Below are 27,396 nucleotides of genomic sequence, written 5' to 3'. Positions count from 1 at the left end.
AAAGTGCTCAACATCACAAATCATCAGGGAAATACAAATCAAAAGCACAATGAGATATCACTTCATGCCTGTTAGGACTGCTATTTTCAAAAAGTAAAAGATAATAAGTGTTGGTGAGGATTTGGAGAAAAGGGAACTCCTGTACACTGCTGGTGAGATTATAAATGTGTACAGCCATTATGGAAAGCAGTTTGGAGGTTTCTCAAAAAATTATGACCCATCAATCCCTTTTCTCAATATGTACCCAAAGAAAATAAAATCAGCATTTCAAAGAGATATCTGCACTCCCATGTTCACTGAAACATCATTCACGATAGGCAAGATATGGAAACATCATAAGTGTCCTTTAACAGATAAATGGATAAAGAAAATGTGATTTATATATTTATTATATTTATATGTATTTGCAATGAAATATTATTCAATGTTTTAAAAAAGAAGGAAATCTTATCATTTGTGACAACATGGATGAACCTGGAGGACATTATGCTAAGTGAAATAAGCTAGACACAGAAAGATATGTACTGAATCATCTCACTTACGTGTAGAATCTAAGCAAGTTGAACTCATAGAAACTGAGAGTAAAACGGTGGTTGCCGGTAGTTGGGTGAAGGGGGAGAATGGGGGATTTTGGTCAAAGGGTAGAAACTTTCAGTTATAAAATGAATAAGTTCTGGAGATGTACTGTACAGCATGGTGACTATAGTTAACAATAAGGTATTGTATGCTTGAAATATGCTAAGAGTAGATCTTAAGCGTTCTCATCACCAAAACCAAAAAGTGGCAATAGCAACAAGAAAACCAGGTAACTATGTGAGGTGGTTGCTATGTTTATTAGTGTGATTGTGGCAATCACTTCATAATGTTTATATAACAAAATGTCACGTTTACAACTTAAATTTATAAAATCTTTATTTTTCAACTGTACCTCAGTAAAGCTGGAGGGGGAAAAAGTGAGACCTAAATAAAGGTTAGGGAGAAGGCATTTTAGGTAGGGGGACTGGCTCAAGCAGAAGAACCAAGGCAGGAGATAGTATGGCACATTTACAAGCAGGAAATCTATAGCTGGCATAGTGGGGATACTCAATTGAGCAATGGAAGATGAATTTGTAGGAATGAAAATATTAGACTAAGAATTTTGAACTATTTTCTCTAGACAACAAGAAGCTATAGAAGATTTTTAAAGGGATGGAAACTGTGGCATTTAAGGAAAATTAATCTTTCAGTAGTATAACATGTAAATACATAAGCTATGGGAAACTTTGGGAGAATAGATAATGTATCTGTCTTATCCATCATTGTCTCCAAAGCACTTAATTCAGTGCCTGGCATGAGGTTCAAGTCAAAGGAGATAATCCGTGAAACAATAAATGAAAGAAGTATTGGCAAAGTTCAGTTAGAAGGCTACTGCACAAAACACCCAGTGTTATGAGCTGAGGCTAGGGTAGTAAAGGAAAGGAATGGCTACATGTGGGAGACTTCACATGGGAGAATCTATTGTGTATAGTGACTAATCACATATCCAGGGAGAGGGAGAAAGTGAAGTCCAGCATGACGTGAGTGCTTGAGAGAGAAAGGTACAGAAGAGGAGTTGTTTGGATAAAATGATAATGAATTTGGCATTATTAATACATTTATTCATTCACTCGTTTATTTATTTTATTCAGTCAAATGACAGCATTGAAAATATGACAGTGAAGTGGAGCTTGGTGTACAAGGAGGAGAGTGTTGCCGCATGAGATTATAGAATATGTAGGTGCTGAGCTGTAGGAAGTGGGAAACAGAGGCCTAGAACTCTGGTGAGACATTAGATTGGGAGATACTTTTATTACCAGTGGAGATTCTAGACAATTTCTCAATGGCCTTCAGAGATTGCTTGGCTCTGTGGGAAACCTGGTGCAATGCTTTTCAGATACCCATGTCAAAAGTTAATTTAGTATGTTGTTCCAGGACAATGAAGCAGAGACTGCTGTATGAGTGACAGTTTGATAATCCCTCACTATAGTGACTTGATCATAGGCCTTAAACACCATAATTTTTTTTTTTTGAGATGGAGTCTCGCTCTGTCACCCCGGCTGGAATGCAGTGGTGTGATCTCGGCTCACTACAAGCTCCGCCTCCTGGGTTCACACTATTTCCCTGCCTCAGCCTCCCGAGTAGCTGGGACTACAGGCACCCGCCACCATGCCCAGCTAATATATATGTATATGTATGTGTGTGTGTGTATATATATATAAATATATATGTGTGTGTATATATATAAATATATATGTGTGTGTATATATATATTTTGTATTTTTAGTAGAGATGGGGTTTTACCATGTTAGCCAGGATGGTCTCAATCTCCTGACCTCGTGATCTGCCTGACTCAGCCTCCCAAAGTGCTGGGATTACAGGTGTGAGCCACCGTGCCCAGCCCAAACACCGTAATTTCAAAATATTAAAACCAACCATCTTTTATACATAGGGGAGGCCATATGGTATTGTGGTTGTAAACTCTAAAGTCAGACTGCCTGAGTTTGAATCCTTGCCCTGCTCTTCCTACCTGTGTGATCTTGGGAAAGTTTCTTAACCTCTCTGTGCCTCATACTCTTCATTTCGAAAATGGTGGTAATAGTAGTGCCTCCTTAATGGGTTTATATGGAGTATTGGATGAAATGGTTTATATCAACTGTTAAGAACAGTGTCTGGTATATAAAAATGTTTAATAAATCTTAGTACTGTTATCATTAGGGAAACGACTTACAAAATATAAGTTGGAGTATTTTTAAAATTAAAAAATAAAATAAATAACCCAATTTAAAAATGGGCAAGGGACCTGAATAAGCATTTCTCAAAAGAAGATATACAAATGGCCAACAGATATAGGAAAAAATGCTCAATATTGCTAATCATTAGGGAAATGCAAATTAAATCCACAATGAAATATTGCTTAATACCTGTCAGAATGGCTATTATCAAAAAGATGAAAGATAAGTCTTGGCGAGGATGTGGAGAAAAGGGAATCCTTGTAAACTGTTGATAGAAATGTAAATTAGTCCAACCATTATGGAAAACTGTATGGAGGTTCCTCAAAGAAATAAAAATAGAATTACCATATAATCCAGCAATTTCATTTCTGGGCATTTACTCAAGAGATTTGAAATCACCTTGTACTCCCATGTTCACGGCAGCACCATATGCAATAGTCAAGTTATGAATCAACCTATGTGTCCATCAACAGACAAATGGATGAAGAAAATATGGAACTGAATACTACTCAGCCTTTAAAAACTGGGTGCAGTGGCTCACGTCTGTAATCCCAACACTTTGAGAGGTAAAGGTGGGAGGATCTCTTGAGGCCAGGAGTTTGAGACCAGCCTGGGCAACATAGCACGGCACCATCTCTACAAAATTTTTCTCTAAAAATTAAACATGGTGGGGCACACATGTAGTCCCAGCTACTTGGGAGACTGAGGTGGGAGGCCCCCTTGAGCCCAGGAGTTTGAGGCTGCAGTGAGCTGTGATTGCATCGCTCCAGCCTGGGTGACAGAGCGAGACCCTATTTCAAGAAACAAAAAACAGGCAGGCAGTGTTGGCTCACACCTTTAATTCAGCACTTCAGGAGACTGAGGCAGGCTGATCACTTGAGGCCAGGATATTGAGATCAGCCTGGCCAACATGGCAAAACCCCGTCTGTACTAAAAATAGAAAAATTAGCCTGGCATGGTGGCACACACCTGTAATTCCAGCACTTTGGGAGGTCAAGGTGGGCAGATCACTTGAGGCCAGGAGTTTGAGACCAGCCTGGCCAACATGGTGAAACCCTGTCTCTACTAAAAATACAAAAATTAGCCTGGCGTGCCATTGCTTGGACTCAGGAGATGGAGGTTGCAGTGACCATGCCACTGCACTCAAGCCTAGGTGACAGAGTGAGATTCTATCTCAAAAAACAAACAAACAAACAAACAAAAACCCCATGCAGTTCTGTCATTTGCAACAACATAGATGGAATTGGAGAACATGCTGAGTAAAATGAGCCAGGCACAGAAAGACAATTACCTCATGTTCTCACATATATGTGGATTCTAAAACACTCGAATTCATAGAGAAAAGGGTAGAGTGGTGGTTACTGAGGCTGAGCAGGGGCAGGAAATGGAGACATCATGGTCAAAGGGCATGAAGTCTCCATTAGACAGGAGGAATAAGTGTTTTTTCATTGAGCTTTATTGAATAGTGTGGTGAATATATTTAATAATAGTGTACTGCATATTTCAAAATGGCTGAGGGAATACATTTCAAACGCTCTGACCACAAAAAATGATAAAAATATTTGATATGAATCAAAGTATTTGAGGTAATGAATATGTTAATTAGCTTGATTTAATTATTTCATATTGTATTCATAAATCATAGCGTCACTTTGTACTCCATAAACATAGTTATAAATTATTCATTTATAATAAAATTTAAAAAATAAACTTAAAAAGGAAACCAATACAGATATTCACGCAACAAAGGTCATAGGTATGAATAGACTTTGTTAAACTAAGTATCTAGCAGATTTGTCTCCACATTGGTTGTACCAGTTTACAGTCCCACCAACAGTGCACATAAGTTCCAACAATTCTGCTAACACTTTCCATTACACAGCTTTCTAATTTCCTACTAGTCTAACAGGTACAAATCAAAATATCACCATTTCTTTAATTTTCCTTTTTACTGATTGTCTTTTACTTTGAGTATTTAATGGTATACTTGATAGTTTTTTTGGTTTTCTTTTTTGGAAATTGTCCATTTATAGCCCTTGCTGATTTTCCTGTTGGGACTGCTTTCTTTTTTTGACCTTCAGGAATTCCATATGTATTCTAGTTGCCCTCTGCCCTCTCTCATTGGTTTTAGACATTACAAATATCTTTCTAGATTTAAAAAAAAAATTTTTTTTTTTTTGAGACGTAGTCTTTCTTCATCGCCCAGGCTGGAGTGCAGTGGCACGATCTCGGCTCACTGCAACCTCTGCTTCCTGGGTTCAAGTGATTCTCCTGCCTTGGTCTCCCGAGTAGCTGGGACTACAGGCATGCCACCATGCCTGGCTAATTTTTGTGTTTTTTTGTAGAGACGGGGTTTCACCATGTTTTGTTGGTCAGGATGGTCTCAAACTCCTGACCTCTGGTGACCACCCACCTTGGCCTCCCAAAGTGCTGGGATTGTAGGAGTGAGCCTTCTTTCTCTATTTTTCAGCTGTCCTTTAATCTTGTTGATAGTGTCCTTAACTGAAAAGAAGTCCTTAATTTATTTCTTTGATTACTCTCATCCATGTCAAATTATACTAACACCTTTTACTGTCTTTGTTGGAATTTACTAAATGATATGACAATGTCATGTTAGATGCCTTGTTCTTCTTTCACTTACCCTTCGGCTGTTGTACATTATTTTTTTCTGAACCCAGTAAACTGTGCAATCTTGGGTTTAGTAAAAGTCAGGAAATGGCAGGTCTTATTCAATAACAGAAAACACTGCAACTAATAAGGAACATTTGGTACTCCAGCACATTTCATTGCATTCAGGCTGCTCACATGTGGATTTGATGTCCTGTGGTTGGGCCGGAAGTTACAGCACCCTCCCGTCAAGGGCCCCTTAGGGTACCTGCTGAGACACATCAAGGCAAGCAGAAAAAAAGCTCTTTAGCCATCAGTGCAAGTGACAGCAGGTGTGAATCAGAACAAGCAACAGCTGGAAAGGAGCTCCGGGATCATCCAGTTTGACCCCCATTTTACAGATGCAGGAAGTGGGGCCAAGGGAAATAAATGAGCTTGTCCAAGTCACGCAGCTGTCAGTGAATTGCTAGGACTAGAACCCAAATCTCTTGACTCCCAATTAGCACGTTTTCAGTTTTTCTGCCTTCCCCAAGAGGAGGTCAGAAATCATTTTTTGAAGGTCTCTCAATCAGATCTTGGACTTAATCCAGGAGGTCAGCAGCCTCCAGAATTTGGACCCATTTAACCTCTCCAACCTTTTCTTTGGACATTCTGAGTTAGTCCCTGCCTCATTCCTCTAAAGCTCCATGCTCTACTCTTACCTTTAAGCCTTTACATATGCTGTGGTCATGCATGATCATGCCAGGCATCCCCTTCCTTCTTCTCCCTGCTAATCTCACCCTTCAAGTGCTCATCCTTGGAGGTATATAGTACTACCTCTTTCATGCCACTACTAACTAGCATTATTCTCTCCCTTCTTTAGGTTTTCATAGCATCTGTGGTCTACACAAATGCAATTTAGGCTTGATTATATGTTACCTTTGTTTTCTGGAATATTTCTGTTGTACGACTGAGCAAATCACTTAAAGTCTCTGTGCCTCACTTAATGTATTCACTAATAAAACGGAAGAGTTCATAAATCATTTCTAAAGATGCTTCTCTATAACAATCTATGTCTCCATAAGATTTTAAACTCCTCAAGGAAAGAGACTCTTTCTTCTATTTCTGTTGAAATTCCCTTAGTCTACTTGTTCTCAACTGGGGACAGATTTGCTCCTTAGGGACATTTAACAATGTTTGGAGATATTCTTGGTTGTCATAGCTGGGGAGGGAGGTGCTTCTGAAATCTAGTGAACAGAGGCCAGGGATGATGCTAAACATTCTACAACGCACAAGATGGCCCCCTACAAAAAGGGAGTTTTCCTGCTCAAAGTGTCTATAATGGCAAACTTGAGAGATTCTGCCTCAGTCTCTAGGCCAACACCGTGAACATATAATAGACACTGAACAAATAATTTTGTCTTTCAGTTAAAGAGAATTATCCTCATAGAAGGGATGCTGTTGGATACGGAGCTGTCAGGGGAATGAAAAAAAGCAAGTGAGCACTCATGCAAAACAAAAGCTAAGTCAGAGAAGAGAATCTAATTTTCCTTAGTCAAGAGGGATAGTAGGGAGTACTGTAAAGAAGAAAATGTTGGATGGATGAAAGCTGAGAGCTGAGAAGTTATTTACTTTGTAGGAGGTGTTGACTTAAATGGCTCATCTTTTAGATATCTCTAGGGGAATATCTCGTGATTGTGGTAAACAGTGGTAATAACATTGGAATACATGAAGGAAAGTTCTGGGAATAATAATTTATGTTGTCAAGAAGACCTGTGTTTAGAAGATCCTTATTCTTACCTTCCTTTGAAATAAAGTCTGGGTGATAAAAAGTGTCTTTAATTTACAAATGAGGCAAGGAAATTGGTTGGAAGAACTCTGAACACTGACCCCCACCCCCAAAGACTCTTTTTCCAGTTCCCTACTCAGGATTTTTGGGGATGGGGATGATGGATGACTAATTGCTTTCAGTGACTCCTCCCATCCTCTGCCTTGGCTGTGCTTCCAATGTTCTTCCTCATCATGCCATGTCTGTCTTTCTCCTTAGGTTATAACATGCAAGAAAACCAATTAATTATTTCTTTGTCCCCCATCCCCTCTCCTCTTCATCATTTAATAAATATAATAAGAAATATCCTAGGCATAAAAAATAGAAAGCTCCTGAAAACGTTGGGATTGGAGGGAAAATCCACGACCTAGAAATTATTTTAAGATGGATATCATTATTCTCAACCTCTCAGAACACTTGGCAAGAGATTCCATTATTAGTTCTCCTTGCTAACAGAGGTATTTGGCAAGGTTTTTGTTTAGATTTCTTTTGGGGAAGACATGCTTAAATTAAACATTGAAATTCATGAGAATATTTCAGTTCCTTGTAAACTTTTCTAATCACACTTCAAGCGAGGTATTATTTGTGGCTTCTCAATAAGGAAAAGTTCTCCCGAGGGGGACTTCCAGCAGTTCATTTCAGCAGATCTCTGAGTTGATGGTCAAATACAGTGCATCATATAACAGGCTGAAATAGGTATACAAGCATTACTTAGAACAGTTTTTAATGGCTTAGATTCTTCTCTGTTGCATAGGATTATAGACTGGATCATAGAAAAATGCGTTATTCTCAGCCAGTGATATCTGGATTCCTTTTTCAGTTTTTCCAGTAATAGAAAAGCAAAAGAATTGAAGCACCTCTTTTTTTTTCTTTTTTCTTTTTTCTTTTTTCTTTTCACTTTCCTGTAAAGGTTTTTTGGGAAAATATTCTGGGGCAAGGATTGAGTGACTGTGGTATAACCAGTGTACAGCTCTATGTATAATAGAAATGTGATGAATAAGGGTGGCTCATTTGCTGCCACTGTATTTTTTGGCAGATGAATGCATGACATCTCTTGGTAAAATGGCCCAGAAGAAACACAGGAAGGAGTTATGAAAAGATAACACCCGTAAGTGTGACTACACATTTTGTGGTCCAGTCATCATTTCTGTAAGTCTGGAATTTTGTTTTTGCATGCTTCTTTAAGGTTGCCTTTTCTACCTTCTATCCTGTTTCCTTAAAAACACCAAATAACAATCTACAAGGAACTGAGTGTAAGAAACTTGAATTACTACTATAAACCCTCTCTATTGGTGGGCTTCTGCTTGGGATTTTTTTTCTTCTTCCCCCTTTTGTGATCACTTAAAAATACAACCCTAAAAGAGTTACGGCAACTCTTTTTTTGGTCTCTGGTTTTGCTTTCATAGGTCTTTTATGTCTGTGTGGCTGGGTGCAACTGAGGCTGGTTTTACAAGAAGCTACCAATAAACCTCAGAATGGGAAAAGATGAGTAAACTCTTACTCTGAAGGCAGAGTTTGTATGACGGATGAAAGGGAGATCCCTTTTACACTTTATGAGAATGCATTATTTAGCGAGGCTCTATTTGATAGTTCTCCTGATTCCTTATGTGGGAAGGTATGGCTCAGCCACTAGCTACTTCTTATATTCATTAGGAAAATAGGTTTGCTTAGTCATTGAGTTTTGAGCATTTCACTTTAATTCTGTTATTTTCTTGAATATAGAGGGTAAAACCTTCTGCAAATAACTTGAAGCAGCATGTGGTAGGCAGAATTCTAAGAGGGCCCCAAGATTCTGGACCCTCCTCCATGTACACGTCTCCTGCATAATGGATATGATGCAGGACCGTGAGTGTAATAGAGTTTACTCCTGTGATTAGGTCATGTTATATGGCACAGTTTACTTAAGAAAGGGGGATGATCTGGTGACCTGACTGAATAACATAAGCCCTTTAAAATCAGAGAGTTTTCTCCAGCTGGTGGTTGACAAGGAAGGCAGAAATTTGACACAGGAGAATTTGACATATTTTTATTGGCCTAAGAATAGAAAGGGCCATGTGAGGAATGTAGATAACCTCTAAAGGCTGAAAGTGGTTCCCAGCTGGCAGAGTTCAGTCCTACAACTGCAAGGAAATGAATTCTGCCAACAGCCAGAGAGCATGGAAAAGGACCCCAAACCCTAGGGGAGAATGCAGCCCCACCTTGATTTCAGTCAGGGAAGACCCTGGAAGGGAATTCAGCTACACTATATCCAGACTTCTGAGCTATGAAAATTATGAGATAATAAATTTGTGTTTTAAGTCACTAAGTTTGTGGTAATTTGTGACGCAGTGATGGAAAACCAATATGAAGCAGGAGAAAGGTTTTGGGAGAAGAAAGCTATGTAAAAACAACATTCTCATGTTTGGTTCTAAAACAGAGTCACTGTGATGGCCAATTTTGTGTGTCAACTTGGCTAGGCTGTGGTGCCCAGTCATTTGGTCAAACCCTGGTCTAGATATTGCTGTGAAGGTGTTTTGTACATGTCATCAACATCTACAATCAATTCACTTTAAGCAGGGGTGATTACCCTCCATAATGTGGGTGGGCTTCACCAATCAGTGCTGGTTTTAAGAGCCAAAACTGAAGTTTCCCAGAGAAGAAGGAATTCTGAGAGACTGTAACATCAAAATCCTGCTTGAGTTACCAGCATGCCAGCCCGCCCTGTGGATTTTGGACATGCCAGCCCCCACAATCCTGTGAGGCAATTCCTTAAAACAAATGCTTTCATGGACAGTGTGTTGGTCCAGTTTTTGTGGAGAACCTGGACTGATACAGTTATAAACTCAGTCGCCCTTGGGGACTACACAAATGGATGAGGTGTGTTGGCAGTTGATTTGACACAGTAAGGAATAGCACTACAGCTACAACATGGTGCCCTCTCAAAGGCAGCAGCTCATACACTGGGCCACAAATTGCAACCAGCCAGGAATACACGCCAGGCACTGCCAGGTCTTTTGATTTTTTAAAAAGTTTTTAAAGCCAGAAATCCAGAATTTTACACACAATTGCCCGAATTCTAAATGTAGGCTATTTATTCAAAAAAAAAATATTTTTAAAGCATCATGTGTACCACAAGGAAACAATCAGACATGTTCAGAGTATGAACTGTCTTATAAGACACACTGCCCTGGTCTCTTCAATAAGTCAAAGTCATTAAAATACAAGAACAACAAAAGCAGACCAGGGCTAGGAGACTGTTGTAGATTAGAAAGATAAAAAGAAACTAAGGTGTGAAGTGTTGAAGTGTGATAATGTCTGTAATTTATTTCAGAATTCCCTTCTCTCCCTTACTCTTTCTCTCTCCACAAAAACACACACAGTAAAATGTTAACAATGATTGAATCTAGATACCAGGTACATATGTGTTTATTGTACTATTTTCTTATATTTTTTGTATGTTTGAAGCATTTTATAAGTAATTTTTTAAGCCACTTAGCAGAGTAGACCACACATATATATATGCCAGAGGATTCCAGTTTATAATCGTTAGCAAGCTTTACCACATTCTGTGTGGCGAAACAAGGGAATTTCAGGAAGAACCAGTCAAGAACAGGAGGCTTGACCGGTAGCACCCTGTGCACTTAGTCTGGGGAGCAGCTTCTGTGGACTCCACACAGAACTGAGCCTGAGACGCCAGGATTGGGTCACCTAGAGGCCTGTGTGACTTCAGCCTTAGAGGGGATGAACACATGATGGCAGGAGCAGCAGAGATCTGTTGCCCTTGATTCCCGCACTCTGGGGCAGCCTGACTCAGAGACAGTAGGCAGGTGGATGAGCGCCTCCTTCCTTACTCAAAGCCTCAGGCATCTGCCACTCTGTTCTCCCCTAATAGCTCTGGGTCCTGTCTGAGCCAGGGGTGATAGTATTTGACCTCACTGAGTGTTAAATGACTGCCAGAAAGAAGAGCTCAGTTCTCCACCAGCCTGCCCCATGGATCCCCAGCAGGCCACCTCACCAGGCAATAGGATGCAGACTAATTGAGTTTGCCTCCCACTCAGACAACTGTTCAGGCCCATTTTGAAATCATGCATTACATATTTCTAGAGATGTTTGTAAGTGCAGCAAATACATTTAAATGTTTTGTGATTGGCTAGTTAAGAAAGAGAAAAAAATTAAAAATGAATATAGGGACCAGGATCTCACCAAGCTCTTTAAGAGTTGGTCTTCACCTGGAAACCTCCACTGCAGAGGCACTGGTATCCGGCAGTGACCTTCATCCCCTTACCTTGGGTCTTTTCTACCGCAAATGTGGTCTCTTGTACCCATCAGTTCTTCTCCAACTCTTTTCCTTCCACACTTACTTCCTCTAGGCTGCTAGCCCTGTGCATTTACCTGTCCAGAATATTGTTCCACAAAGCTCTTCACATAGAGAGATGTGAGACCCGTATGGAGGTCTCTTGTTCAAATGAGTGCAAATGCATGCATTTCACAGATGGCTTGGGCTACACTAATATATTAGTATCCTATTGCCACTGTAACAAATTAGTACAAATATAGCAGCATTAACAAAACACAGATGTATTGTCTTATGGTTCTGGAGGTCAAAAGTCCAAAATCAGTTTCACTGGGCTAAAGTCAAGGTGTTGGCAGGGCTGTATTCCCTCTGGAGGCTCCAGGGGAGAATCCATTTCCTCGCTTTCTGGCTTCTAGAGACCACTTGCATTCCTTAGCTCAAAGCCCCTCTCTCCATTTTCTAAGCCAGTAATGTAACACCTTCAAATCTCTCTGTGACTCTCTGCTTCTAGCATCACATCTCTCACTTGGACTCTTGCCTCCCTCTTAGAAGGACCCTTCTAATTACATTTGGCCTGCCTAGATAATACAGATAATATTATAATTTATTATCAATTGTAATCTCACCATCTCAAGATCCTCAATCACATCTGCACAGTCCCTTCTGCCACATAAAGTAATATATTCACAAGTTCCAGCAAGTAGGAACTGAACATCTTTGGGGGCTGTTATTCTGCCCATCACGACTAATGTTTGGACTAAATAATAACTGTAGAATAAGGATTTTTATTATTTTGCTTGAAATCTATTTTTAAATGGCGATAAGTCTAGCTGATTTTTAAAGCTATAGCCTAAACAATCATTTTCACTCAGCCTCACCATCTTCCTGTCATAGTTGCTTGGTAACTTTAAATGTCTTTTGCTTTTGCTTGTTTTAACAGAACTGTTCTTTCCAGTTTCTAAGCTATAACCCTCTCCTCTGCTGCCCCTATTAAAAACGGAACTGCTTTCCTGTATTTTTCTTTTTTACAAATTTTGGGGACAAAATTCATTAAGAATTTAACTACTTGGATGAAATAAGAGTAAGAATTTTAAAAAATAGTTATACGCTGCGTAATGATGTTTTGGTCAACGATAGGCTGCATATATGACAGTAGCCCCAAAAGTTTGTAATACCATATTTTTACTGTACCTTTTCTATGTTGTGATACATAAGTACTTACCATGGTGTTCTAATTGCCTATAGTATTCAGTACAGTCACATGCTGAATGGGTTCGTAGCCTAGGAGCAATAGGCTATACCATATAACCTAGGTGTGTAGTTGGCTATATACCCTTTGGGTTTGTGTAAGCACACTCTATGATGTTTGCACAATGACAAAATCATCTAACAATGCATTTCCCAGAATGTATCCCCATTGTTGTTAAGTGATGCATAACTGTATAATCATTGGTGAAAGACCACTGCTTAATAAAATCTATCAAAGTGTGTATATTTGCCAGTTATTTTGATGTAGCCATTTTTTTATCACGAGTAAAATAATATACGAACTTAAATTTTTTCAGTATAACAAAGGATGCAATAATATCCTTACAAAGATGAAAGCTAACTTGATACTTTAACATTTTTCAAATAAATTAGAATTTTATAATTTTCAGCCCAACCTGTAACTCTAGATCAGTTTCAACAAAGTTAAGTGACACATCCATCTTTTTTTTAAAAAATTTATTTTGTAGAGGTGGGGTTCTATTATGTTGCCCAGGCTGATCTCAAACTCCTGGGCTTAAGTGATCCTCCTGCCTCAGCCTCCCAAAGTGCTGGGATTATAGGCGTGAGCCACTGCACCTGGCCATCCATTTTTTAACTCCATAAAGAAATGATCTCTATAAGATAAAATATAAATACCTATTTTAATAAGTAAAAGGGATTATTTGAAGTGAGACAGATTCTTTTATAGAGTATCTTACCTATTTTTAGAAGTGAGATGCAAGGTCTTCCATTTACTGTAAATAGTGATGTCCATATGAAAAGGCTGGCTATTTGTATACTGGGGGAGAGAAGGGAAATTCCTACAAGAGTTGCTTTTCCAAAATTGAGTAGTGACATAAAATTATCTTCAGTTTGTAAATTACTGTTGATTATGTTTTTAGTTCAAATATCTCTTTTTCCTTGTCGTAAATCACTTTGGTGTTTTCTTTGGAATTTGAAGTAATCTAAGCTGAAGTGTTATCGGAACATTTGGCAGGAATTCAGGAAATGGCCCTTGAGCATTTTGGTATGTGTAAATCCAAGAGGACTAAGGTGAGATAGAGTATTTGGGGCATGTGGGCAGAATAGTTTTGTGATTTTTCAGCTGTCTTAAAACAGTGTCTGGAATCTTTGCAGATATTTAAATGTGTCAATTTTAAGCAGATATAATCTTCATATGACTTGCCTTCTTTTTTGTCTCTTTCACCCCTACAAATACACCCATACTTCATAGACTGTCATCTGAACACAGCAAGGAATGAATGAGATGCTGCTTTATTTCTTCCAGAGTAGATTGCCAAAGATCATATCATTGGTCTGGCATTTAGGATGGAAAGAGAGTTGTTCCTTAAGAAAATTATGATGAGACCTTAGTCAGTGCACATTTGAGAAAGTATTTACACATCTCAGAGAAACTATTTTTCCAATTATGTTATTTTGCTAACTAATTATTATGTAGACTCAGGGAAGATATGACAAAATGAGGAGGGAGGTGTAACCTCTGCACAATGGGAATTCAGTCCCTTCCCTTTGTCCTGGATCTGAAGCAGTGGTAAAAAACAGTAAGAGCCCATTCAACTAATTGCCAGTACTATTTTTCACTTTCTCATTCATTCAGCTATTCAGATTGGAGAATGGAAGTATAAGAGGTCTTTTAAACTATTTGGAAAGAAAAAAGATCTTTATATTCAGGCTCTATCTAGATGAATAAATGATTTGCAAAAGGATGACAACAAAACTCCAGAAGAATGAGTATTTTCATCATTGCGAGATAGGAAAGGCCTTTCTAAGCATAGTGTAAAACCAAGAAATCCTAAAAGACCAACATATTTGACCACATGAAAATGTAAAATATTTACATGACAGAATGAACAAAGTTAAAGAACAAGTGAGAAAGATGGGGAAAAATTTGAAACATACATAGCAGATGAAAGGCTTATACAGAAGAAAATAAGGAAAAAGAAAAACTCAATTAAAGAAGAAACGCTAATTAGCAATAAACCTGCTAATATCTATAATACTAATTAGGCTGGGTGCCGTGGCTCATGCCTGTAATCCCAGCACTTTGGGAACCCGAGGCCGGTGGATTACTTGAAATCAGGAGTTTGAGACCAGCCTGGTCAACGTGGTGAAATCCATCTCTACAATAATAAGAAAATTACCTGGGTTTGGTGGCGTGCGTCTGTAATCCCAGCTTCTTGGGAGGCTGAGGCAGGAGAATCACTTGAACCCAGGAGGCCGAGGTTGCAGTGAGCCGAGATGGCGCAGTGGCACTCCAGCCTCTGCGACAGAGTAAGACTCCATCTCAAAAATAAAAAGAAAAATTAAAATACCCACTCTATATGACTATAGATGTGCATATATACAGATATACTATTTGGTAAATCAGATTTGACAAAACTAAATAATCTGATAATGTTGAATGTCTGGTGTTAGTGAGAATAGGAGACAACGTAAAACCTAATTGAAGGGAGTATAACTTGTTATAACCTTTTCGGAGTGTGATTTCTTAGTGCCTATAAAAGTAATAATGTGCTTTTCTTCTACCCAGCAATTCCTCTTCTACCAATAGATGAGAATTTGACAAGGATGCTGCAGAGGAATTCTCACATCAGGCAAGGAGTCCAACCTGCTCATGTTTATTGTCCTGTTTATTGTCCTGCAGTGCTGAGAATCTCTAAGGCTCATGTTTATTGTCCTGTTTATTGTCCTGCAGTGCTGAGAATCTCTAAGGCTAGTATGGAGAGTGACGTCTCTTTTCTGGTTGTAAGGCAGATCCCTTCTCCTGTAATACTTAGTTTGGGTTCTATATAACTGAAGTGAATTTTTAGTGACAAGCCCATCAACAGTGAACTTGCTCAGAGGCTCACTATCTACCTTAGTCCTCAGTTGTCAGGATCCCATGTGGATATGAAATAGGATGCAACTTGCAGTGGAAAAATCATGTCTCCAGTATGCTAGGATTGAGGCAGCACCTCTCTGCCTCTGCTGACAGGGGAGAGACTGAAGGAAGCTTAGCAATTCCCAGGGAAGTGATGTTATCTTGTCTGTGTGGTTTGGTTCATGCCAAGATGTCTTTGGATAACTTTATAAATAGCGGGTTATACTGAATACTAAATGCAGTGCGAGCTAGGAGAGGAAAGTACCTGCCTTTAGGTCTACCTTTATTCTTTAATAAACAAGGTAATTTACCTTGGGGTTTTGTGTTACTCTCTTATGGATTAGAATTTTTTGACCAGGTACAGTGGCTCACACCTGTAATAGTACTTCGGAAGGCTGAGGTAGGAAGATTGTGTGAGGCCAGGAGTTCAAGACCAGCCTGGACAACATAATGGGAAACCATCTCTACAAAAAAATTTAAAAAAATAAAAATAAGCTGAGCGTGATGGCTTGTGCCTGTAGTCCCAGCTACTTGGGAGCCTGCGGTGGAAAGATCACTTGAGCCTGGGAAGTCGAGGATGCAATGAGCCGTGATTACATCATTGCATTCCAGCCTGGGCAAAAGAGTGAGACCCTGACTCAAAAAAAAAAAAGAAAGAAAGAAAAGAAAAGAAAAAAAGGAAGTTTTTAATATTCTCTGTTTACTTATGAGAATAGTTTGTTTTGTGTTATATCAAGAAGAAGCCAAAATGTAGCTAAGAGTTTTCGAGAAACTTAATAACCATAATCAATCTCTCTCTCTTTTGCCTTACTTGCTCACTCTCAATCACTCTCTCACAAGTCCAGGTACAGTTGGTAGCTTAAACCAAAGTAATTTACCGTAACTACACAATCAGAAGCTTCCTTCCTGGAATTTATATTTATTTCTGAGTATTAACCTAAGGGAGATGCAAGCAGCCATTACCTCTACCACTCATAGACATACGTAGTCTCGTAGCCCCCCTGATCCAGATCTTTTGGATGACTTCAGAGGGTCAAATGTTCCAGGCGAGGAAAGGGGTGGGAGGTGTACTCAGATCACACTGCTAACCCCATGGGCAGGGTCTGGAATCCTGTTACTGCAAAGAAGTGTAGAAGCATTTCTGTAACATAGTTGAATAATTAAAACAATGAACCAATACCAAATAATATTTCAAAATGAGAGAAAGTAATTTTAGATGAGTTATCTTCTCCATTTGAATTTAATTGGCTCAACTAACTTTTTAACCCAGTTCAAATTCTGCCCATTCTTCCTGGTTTCAGTCTATCTTTGCTTATCCCTTCTCGCCAGCCCCAATCAGTGTGCCTCCTGGATTTTCTGTATTAAGTCACATCATCCTTTTGGACAAAGATAAATCTCATACTACTATTATAGTGCTCTCTCTTCTACCACAGAGGCATTATCATTCTGTTTGAACCAGTGATTCCCCCTGTGTTTCTGTAGCTTCTTTCCAGGGCCTCTGCTAAGCCATGAGACACCTTTTTGAGAATGAAATAAAACAGGTTCCCCTCAAGGACTGTGCAGCCCCAAGCTGGGGACCTAAAACAAACAGTACTTCATATTTCATTTACCATTCACCTCTTCGGCCAGGTGCCTTGTGCAGTTAACAACCTTTGTAATGGCATGTGGTCTCCCTGCCCCTTCCTACTTCTGCTCTAGAGTATAAGAGAGATAAATGGCTAGGAAGAAGGATGCTGGAAGGAATAATTTGTGAAAGTCAAATGCAGTATCAGGCCAACTCTGGCCACAGCAGTGACACTGACTGTTTATGCACTCACCCCTCTTTTTATGGATTTCTGTAGAACATTAAAATGAGATTCATTTGCTCTCAGAGTTTTGGCAGGTACCCCAAATTTGAGAACCAAATATGCTAGTATTCCAAAGGGAGGTATTGAACCAAATAGGCAGGATATGCTTGGAGACAGTGACATCTGTGTTGCTGGCATTAGTCCATTGGCCAGCTCCAGGTGACATAATAGAGAGGATCAGAGATACCAGGTTGGAGAGCATCTTTGGAGAGAGTTGTCAGTGTGTGGGGACACTGGGGAGGGAGAGGAGGGAATGCATCTGCCATTTCAAACCAACTAAGGAGAGCTGGAAGATAAACTCTCAGAGAAGTTGACACGTATCCCCTGGAGTATGAAGGAAAACATGAGAAGTCTGAAGAGGGGAAACTGTCTCTAGTTTGCTGCTCTGGAGTCATGGAATAGAGTTTCATTGGTCATAAGTTGTACTTTCAGGGTTTGGTGAGGCAAAGCTGTTTCCCCTCAGTCAGTGAGAACCCCATGGAAGGGACTAGATTGGGTCATTTTGTGATAGACACCAAGAGGACCTTGAGAAAAGGTGACCTCAACAGATGGAGATGAACTGTCAGAAACCATGGGGCTGGAGTCCAGCTGATCTCTTTGGGAGATTCTTATCCATTGTAAGTCTTTGAAGAATCTATAAAAATGCTTCAGAAGAGAAAAAATTAGTATTTAAATTCTGCATCCTGAAAGGGCATGTATGCTGAATTATAACACACTAACTGAATAAGGCCTTTCTTTTACCTTTCTTACCTACTGGATTCCAACCATGGAATTCCAACAAAACAAAACAAAACAAAACAAAACAAAAACCAGCAGGTAAGACTGACCGTGGATGAGGTGAAGCAAGCAGGAAAGGGGAAGCAACTTCTGCTACCCTTCCCTCACTGGTGATTTCCTGGTGTGGCAAAGGCCAGAGCTAGAGGAGAGGAGAAACTTAAAATTAAATTTTGGAGCATTGATAATACACAGGGTGCTAAATATGAATAATGAATTTTTTTGTTATTGTTACCTGAGAGTAACTGAGAGTAATTGAAAAAGCCATGAGATGTTCTGGAACTTTTGTCCAGGAGCAGGAAAGTACAAGTTGAGAGAGGTAGTTCTGTGGCACGGTGGTGGGAAAGAACATTGGCTTTCTGTTTCTACCTTTTCAAGTTTCAGTTTATTCACTGAGTCAGTGATGTATTAAACACACAGGGTCCTGCTTGCAGAGAAGCATGTGTATGTTCTGGATCTGGCCCCTCTCACCTTCTCAAGGGTGTCAGTCCTGAAGTTGTCTCCTTCCTCTTGTGCACCACTGACTTCTCCTTCACTACTGGATCTTTCCTACTAGCATATAATATAAAAATGACTTAGCATCATCTCTCTCAAAAAAAGTGATCCTATGCTCCCTTTAGCTATTGTGCAGTTCCCTGTTTCCTTTCACTGAAAAATTTCTGGAGGGAGCCATCCAACCTCAAGGTCTATGTTTCCTCATCATTCATTCTCATCCTAAGCCCACTCCAATGGGCTTTCATCTCTGCCACACCACTGAATGGGCATTTATCAGTAACAGCAGTTCTCTACCCACATCTTGGATTTCTCAGCTGCACACAGTAGGAATGGTTGGTTCTCTCTTCTTGAGACATGTTCTTCTCTAGGCTTCTGTGCTACACATTTATCTGGACTCCTTCAACTCTACTGGCCATTTCTCATCTGCTAGCTCTTCCTCCTTCATCAGACCCCATCCTTGGCCTCTTCTCTTCTTGGTCAACATTCTCTTTTAGGCACTTTTACCCGGTCTAGGGACTTCATTGGACAGTGCAGATGTAAAATATTTCCATCCCTGCAGAAAGTTTGATTGTTCAGTGCTGATATAAAAAAAGAAGACAAAATGCCCTATTAAGTAAAGCATACTTGAATCAGAATCAATAAAAATAAAGTAAAATCAGGGACATCTGTGTGTGTGTGTGTGTGTGTGTGTATACGTGTGTACGTTTGTGTATATGTGTGTGTGTGTAAGTGTATGTCTGGGTGTGCGTAAGTGTGTGCATGTGTCTATGTGTACATGTGTATGTGTGTGCATATGTCTGTGTGTACGTGTGTGTGTGTGTTCATTAAGGAAAACACTTCCTTTGCTTGTGACAGAAAAATCAGCCCAAATTCTCATAAAAGAAAAGAATGTATTGGCTGATAGATGCTGAAAAGTTGAAAGATCCAGGGGAGCTTCAGGAGCAACTTAAATGAGGGCTTAGCCAATGTCCCCAGGATCCCTCTCTCTGCTCCCCATCCTCTGAGCAGCTCCACTATTAGCTCTATTGACTCCTCATATATAAAATATGTAAATATGTTTATATATATAAGTATGTACATATATGCACACATATATACATATAAACATATACATATATACACACATATATACATATATAAAGAAATTTATTATAAAGAATTGGCTCCCATGATTATGGAGTCTGACAAATGTCAAGATCTGCAGAGTGAGTCAGAAATCTAAAGACCCAAGAGAGCTAGTGGTGCAAGTCCAAAGTCCAAGTCTGAAGGCCAGAGAACTGATGGTGTAATTCCAGTCCAAAGGACCCAGGAAGAGCCACTGTTTCAGTTTGAAGGTACTCAGACAGGAGGAATTCCATCTTACTTGGGAGAGCATCAACCATTTTGTTCTAATCAGGACTTCAGCTGAAGGGTGAGGCCCACCCACATGAGGGGGACAATCTGCTTTACCCAGCCTACTGATTCAAATGACAATCTCATCCAAAAACATTGTCACAGAAACACTCAGAATAATGTTTGACCATCCTGTGGCCCAGTCAAATTGATACATAAAATTAACCATCATGGTTTCACTGGACCTCATTGGTCCATGGTGCTTTTTGACCTCTAAAGCCCAAATATAGGGTCATCTATATATGGGTTGTGAAAAGAGGTAAGATAGTCCCTATACAGAAGAATTTGAGGACTGTTGCCCAAGAAGATAAGTGGAAGCTGGAGCAATAAACAAGTGTCCACTACAAGCTGCAGATTTGAAAGTTGAAGTGAGAATGGAACCAAAAAAACGTTGAGTGACTGCTATAAACTAGGCACTGTCCTAAGCACTTTATATTACCACTGAGCTGATAGACTTATTGAAAAAGTTTGCTTGTAGCCTTTTCTTCCCCTGTAGATTTACAATGTAGAAATTCACATCCCTTATCCCCAACCCACAATAAGAAAAACTAGGATTATGTTTCTAAAGGTGTGAACTCTCTTGCTCCCTTGGGGAGTAAACTCTTTTTAAAATGTAGTGTTTCTGGTCAAGAAAGCAAATTTGCTGGGAGGTTGTAGGCCACTTTGGAGACAACTCTAAGAACACTTGTCTTCTTTTTTTCCCCCCTTTTAGACTAAATTCCTGATTTACCTAGCCAAAGATTTAAAAAATCTCACAGTAAAGTGAAGAGGAAGAGTTTGTGTAAGACTGATATTATTTATTTCTTAAATATGTGTAAAGATTCACCATTGAAGCCCTTGTGAAAAGAGTTTTAATTTCTTTCAATTCCTTTAATAGATATAAACTGTTCAACTTCATAGATGTAGAATAATTCAATATATAGATTCAATTTCTTTAATATATATAGAACTGTTGAGATTTTCTATTTCTTCTTGTGTCCATTTTGGAGTTTAAACAATATTTTATCTGTTTTATCTCAATTTTTAAAATTAAGTGACACACGATTGTTTATATTTATTAAATGTCTGTAGTGATAATTTTCCTTTTATTCCTGATATTGGTAATTTGTGTTTTCTCTCCCTCTTTTTCTTGATCAGCATTAATAAGGACTTATCAATTGTGTTACTATTTTCAAAGAACTAACTTTTGGCTGTTTGCTTTCCCTATAATATGTTTTTTAGCCTATTAATTCTGCTCATTAATATTTTCTTTCTTGTATTTTCCTTGGATTAAATTTGTCTGAATAAGGCTTATTGATTTTCAGTCTTTCTTTTTTTTCTCATCTCAAATATTCATTTACATTTGGAACTGTAAATTTCCTTTTTGGCATCGCTGTTTAATATGTCACTTTTATTGTCATTTTGCTCGTATTTTCTAATTTTATTTGGTTTTTTAATCCTTGAGTTATTTAGAAGTATATTGCATGATTTCCAAATATTTGGGGGATTTTTCTAATTATCTTTCTCTGATTTATTTATATTTTAATTCTATTGTAGTCAGAGAACATATTACATATAATTTGAATCCTTTGAAAAAAAAATTAAGACTTCCTCTTAGGCTAACACACAGTGTGTTTGGGTATGTCTGCTATTAGTACAATGACATCAGCTCTCTTTTGGTTAGTGTCAAGATGATATATCATTTACCATCTTTTCATTCTCACCCTTTCTGTATCTCTATGTGTACAGTAATTATTGTCTGTAGCATATAGTCAAGTTTTAAAAATTTAATCTAACAATCTTTAAAAGAATTTTATTGTTTGGCTCATTCATATGGAATGGAATTAGTGATATAGTTGGGTTTAAGTCCACTATCTTGTTATTTATTTTATTTCAGTTAATCTGTTCTTTGCTTATTTATTCTTCTTTTCTAGTCTTCTTTTGAATTAATCAAGCATATTTTATTATTTCATTTCTCTACTTACTATATGGTTAGTAATAAATTGTGTTATTATTTTATGATTTCTCTGGAGACCATGATATGCTTTCTTGACAATACTTTTCCTCCAGCCTTTGTGCTATTGTCACATATTTTGTTTATATAATTTCAACAAGACATTATTATTCTTGTTACATGAAACAATCAATAATATTTTATTTTTACCCACATATTTACATTTTCTGATGCTCTTTATTTCTTCTTTAAGTTTTATGCCTTTATATGATCACTTTAAATTTTTCTTTAATTAATTTTGTAGTGAAGACCTGTTGGTTAAAAATTCATTTTCATTTGGGTGAAAATTTCTTTACTTTTCCTTCATTTTTGAATGATATTTTATATAAGCATAGAATTCTAAATTGACAATCTTTTATTCCAGCACTCTGAGATATTATCCCATTATCTCCTGGCTTTCATAATTTATGTTGAAAAGTCAGCCATTCATTTTATTGTTGCTCCTTTGAAGTTAATGTATTTTTTTCCCTCTGGAAACTTTTTTTGTTTTTTTTTTTTTTTTGAGACGGAGTCTCGCTCTGTCGCCCAGGCTGGAGTGCAGTGGCTGGATCTCAGCTCACTGCAAGCTCCGCCTCCCAGGTTTACGCCATTCTCCTGCCTCAGCCTCTGGAGTAGCTGGGACTACAGGCGCCCGCCACCTCGCCTGGCTAGTTTTTTGTATTTTTTAGTAGAGACGGGGTTTCACCATGTTAGCCAGGATGGTCTCGATCTCCTGACCTCGTGATCCACCCGTTTCGGCCTCCCAAAGTGCTGGGATTACAGGCTTGAGCCACTGCGCCCGGCCACTTTTTTTGTTTTTTAAAGGCACATAAAATATTTTTATTTTCTATAAATACATTAGGAAATGTATTTCTTCCCAACTCAGTCCACGCCATTAACTGTCAATTTTTTCTACATAAAAAAGATGCTAATACCACCCTCACCTGTGACTGCTAAACAGAGAAAGATTGCTGGGACTAGACATTATCCCCGTAGTTGGAAATAAAGGCCCTTCCTGGGGGAAGGAAGTGGGATTTTTAGGGGCCCCTATAGACGCAGGCAGCCAAGAGTCAAACAAAACAAGTATATGCAATAGTCATAATCATGCTAGTATGACAGTATGAATTAGGTGACTCAGCCAGGCATATACGGGAGTTCGGAGTGGGGATAGTGGAAGCCCTCAAAACTTGCATATTTGGGCCCTTAAGCAGAGACGCTTGGTCTGAGAAACACAGTAAAATGTTTGCCTGGATAGTCACGATCATTCTAGTATGAGGTAGACAGGAAGCAGAGCAGGGCCAGGAGCTGGAAGGGGCCACCCTGGCCCTCAGGAGTCCCTGACAAGGGAAGGTCCCTCCATGCTCTTTGAGGGTGGTGGGGCTCCAAAGATCCTGGCCAGGAGCCCTTTGTTGGAGCGAGCCTTGTCCTGGGCAGTCGCCAGGCGAGCCCGTTCATGGCCCCCTGGCCGTGCTGCTTTCCGGGCCCTCAGTTCCTGCTCAGTAGGACGTTGAGCAAATGTCCAGGAGCCATCTGGGCGATCAGGGTCCCCATCGGCCACAAGAAAGCATTGTCCCCCTTCCACACTTTGAAGATAGAAGTCAGTCTCACGCTTGGCCTGAGCAATCTCCGCTCTCAGGCGCTGCCTGTGCACCTGGCGCTCAAAGGCAAGGTGCTCGCTGAGGTGGGACCAGGTGAAACGGTGCAAGTACTTGAGGTTCCAAAGATCATAACGGAAGGGGCTGCGCCTGCGGGCACCCATAGGCATGTTGTGTAGACTGGCCGCCACGGGCTTGGCTATGCGCTTGTCACGGAACTCCACCCATCCTTCGCTGTAGTCCTTGCTGTAGGACCGCTTTTTTCCTCCCGCAGCTGCTGCTGCTTTCTTCTTGCGTCTCACAAACTGGTCCTCAGCCTGAAAGAAGACGCGTCCGACCTCGCCATAGGCGCTGAGAAGGTTACGGACGTGCAGGGGACTGAAGCGCGGCGGGATATGGCCCAGGTACACAATACCTGGCACTACCCGCTTATTGCCGCCACAGGCCGCTTCTTCGGATTCCTCCTGCTCCTCCTCCGGATTCCTCCTGCTCCTCCTCCGCATTCCCCCTGCTCCTCTTCCACGTCTAGTGTCTGTTCTGTCCCTTCCAGCGGCTCGTGCTCCGTTGCGGCCTTCTTCGATTCCTCTGCCTCCATGTTGACTCCCCTCTGGATACTTTTAAGACTTCTTTTAATTTTTCATTATTAGAAGTTTGACAAAAATATGTCTGTTGTTTTCCTTTTATTTATCTTGCTTAGAATTTGATGAGCTTCTTGAATCTGTTGAATAATGTCTTATCAACTTTGGAAACATTTTGGCTGTTATTTCCACAAATATTGCTTCTGCTCCCATTTATTTCTCCTTTTAGTCCAGAATTTTAAATAAATATGGTATACTTTTTAACTATCTTGTATGCTCAGTTTTCTTTTTACGCATTCTTTTCATCTGTTCTTGGATTTGTATATTTTCTATAATCCTATCTTAAAGTCTATTAATTTTATCTACTTCTCTGTCCAGTCTGCTGTTAAATGTACCTAATGTGTTTTACTCAGATGTTATATTTGTCAGAGAATGTCCATTTGATTCTTTTACAAAAATTTAAATCTTTTTATATTCATTATCGTTGCATCCATTTCCCCCATTTTCTTCCGTTTCATGTAGTATACTGAGTTTTTTAATAAAGTTCTCATCTGCCAGCTTCAATATTTGGATTATCTGTGGGTCTGCTTCTATTGTTTATCTTTTCTCTTGATTATAATGATCAGTCACATTTTTTCTGCTTCTCTGCATGTCTAGTAATTTTTTAATTATAAACCAGACATTATAAATAGAAGCACTGCAGAGGCTCCAGTTGATGCCCTATACTAGAAAGAGCTTCCACATTCCTCTTTGAAAACACTCTTAGGATGAAGGTTTTATCTTCGAGCTGAATAGGGGCTAAGTTGCAGCTTTAGTAAGACTTAGTCTGCTTCTGGTTTTTCTCTGTTCCTCAAACATAGCGATTCTGGACTTTTGATTACAGCCTGCAGGAATTCTGTCTTCTCAGTTCTGAAAGATTGTGGGGAATTTAGTGCTGTACGTTAGAGGTTTTGAACTTAGCTCTTTAGCCTTGCACCCCTTGTCCTATTACAGCTTCAAAATCTGGAAGATGTCCTAAGCAGGGTGGCTGGCTGTGTGTTTGAATGGCAAGACTTCTTCCTTTAATTAGACTTTTTCCCCTTAGCACCATGAAACTAGAGGAGATTTTATTATGACTTTTTGAAGTCTTTAAACAAATGCCCCAGCCTTCTTTGCATAGCCCCTGAACCCAGAAGATGTCCCCGGGGAAAACCAGCTATGTGTTTAGCACTTACCAAGTTTCTGGTTTCTCCCACCAGCCCCACGTGTCTACCAAAAACCTCCCTGGTTTCTCTTTCCCCAAGTAGATTCCTTCTTTATAAGTCAAGTCAAATTCTCAGTCCATGCCCAGAATTGTCAAATGTCCCCAAGGAAGAAAACAATTGGTGATTTATGTAGCCTTCATTGCTTCCTCATTTTCTGAGATTCTTAAAAATGTGACTTTCTTAATTTATCTGGCTCTTTATAATTGTTGCAATGGGAATTCTAGTCTGCTACGATCTTACTACATTTTATTCAGGAACAGAATTCCCCGATCCTTATGTTTTGAGAGTAAAAGCCCACTAAAATGGGTACAACTTCAAAGATCGAGAAAGGCTATGGCCTGCCTTCAGTACTTGGATTCCTGGAGGAGTGAAGTTACATTGGTGGTCCAGACTTGGGCCCTTAATTGCAGAGACTCTGAGAAAATAAGTCATATGGCTTCAGGAGATATTGCTAGACTTGACACAGGAAGGAAAGCTGTCAGAATGAATGGGAGGTTTTGAATGAACCATGTAACCTTGCAGTAACAATTATAGTTAGTGGCAATCAAAACTAATAAAATGACTGAGTCCCTCCATTTTCCTAGATATAAATTCAAATATGATTGAAAGATAAGAGAGATGTCCTTCCATATTTTTATGGGTGGTGTTTAAATTAAATTAAATTTGATTCTGAAAATTGAATAAATTTTTACTCTATGTTTCAGAATACCTGTTATACTGTTATTCTTACAGGTATGATCAGGCAACTGAGTACAAAATTGATTCAGAGGTATGGTACTTTGAATATGAAGCTTTATGAGTACCTTAAGTTTATTTTGCTTATATTGTCCTTTTTTCCCTATATACACACACACATACACATGTGTGTATATACATATAAATGTATATATTAAATATGTATGTGTATATATATATTTTGCTCTACTTTCTATTTTCAGTCATTGCTAATATAATATAGAGATTTATTAGTTTTTATTAAATTATGTTTTTTCATTATGTGTGTATATGTATATATATAGTTTTTCAATATTAATATGTGCATTTTGAACCAGAACCACACCTTTTATACCATAACTTTACTAGTTTTTGTTTCTTTGTTTTATCGCAAGTTTTAGTCAGTTGAAGAGTATCTTCAAGTTATTTCTTCTAGAAGATATATTAGTAGTTCATAAGTACTTGGATGCCTGTTGTCTTCATAAATGAAAAATAACCTAGAAATCCTTAGATTACAGAAGTTTGCCCCCAAAATTCTAGAGCCTTGACCACACATTGTAATCTCCTGGGGAGGTTTAAAAGTTACTGATGCCTGGGTTCCATCCCCAGCAATTCTATTTTAAGTTGTCTGAGATGTGGCATGGATATAAAGATTAAAAACAAACAACATCAACACAAAATGCTCTAAGGCCCTACTGTAGGTCTATTAAATCAGAGTTTCTGGGTGAGGGCCTTGGGGATCAATACACTCTTTCTATTTTGTGTGAAAAATTCCCAAGTTTGCCAGTCATACTGTCAGTTTCCTGCAGTGTCAGTACTGGTTTTCATTGCCATCAATGTGGATTAAAATTTTGCTTTTACATTTTTAGATTCTTTGTAATTTTTTCTTTCCTGTCATCTCCTCTTTCCTCTTATCTTAGTTTTTCATGCCACCTGATTCTCTTTTAGCTTTTCCCTGCTTTCTCTATGGAGGTGAGTCATTTAACATTTTATAAAACAGTTTTCTGAGATTGTCATCTGTATTTTGCAGGAGATAATTTTGGGGGCTTTGCTTTTCTTCTGTATCTCCAGAATGATGCTCTCCTTTTTTCATGGTGTTTGTTTGTTTTTTGTTAGACTTCTGTTTTTATTAGTGCTATTATGGTTTGGGTTTGTATGTGTTTTCTTCTTTTTCCTCATCTCAAATAAGGCAAAGCTAATCTCACTGGCGCCAATCTCA

General features: G+C 39.0%; 1 protein-coding gene across 1 annotated transcript; it reads right to left on the bottom strand.

Annotated features, from left to right (window-relative positions):
- Positions 1–22,853: 22,853 nt before the first annotated feature.
- Positions 22,854–24,178, bottom strand: LOC117072792 (activator of basal transcription 1-like). Its single transcript, XM_033193202.1, has one exon. The coding sequence runs from the start codon at positions 24,142–24,144 to the stop codon at positions 23,374–23,376; it is 771 nt and encodes a 256-aa protein (XP_033049093.1). The 5' UTR covers positions 24,145–24,178; the 3' UTR covers positions 22,854–23,373.
- Positions 24,179–27,396: the final 3,218 nt, after the last annotated feature.

The sequence above is a fragment of the Trachypithecus francoisi genome, unplaced genomic scaffold (assembly GCF_009764315.1).
Source record: "Trachypithecus francoisi isolate TF-2019V2 unplaced genomic scaffold, Tfra_2.0 Lachesis_group4, whole genome shotgun sequence".
NCBI classification, from domain to species: Eukaryota; Metazoa; Chordata; class Mammalia; order Primates; family Cercopithecidae; genus Trachypithecus; species Trachypithecus francoisi.
The sequence above is the reverse complement of the archived record's forward strand: the minus strand, read 5'-3'. Positions and strand labels throughout refer to the sequence as shown.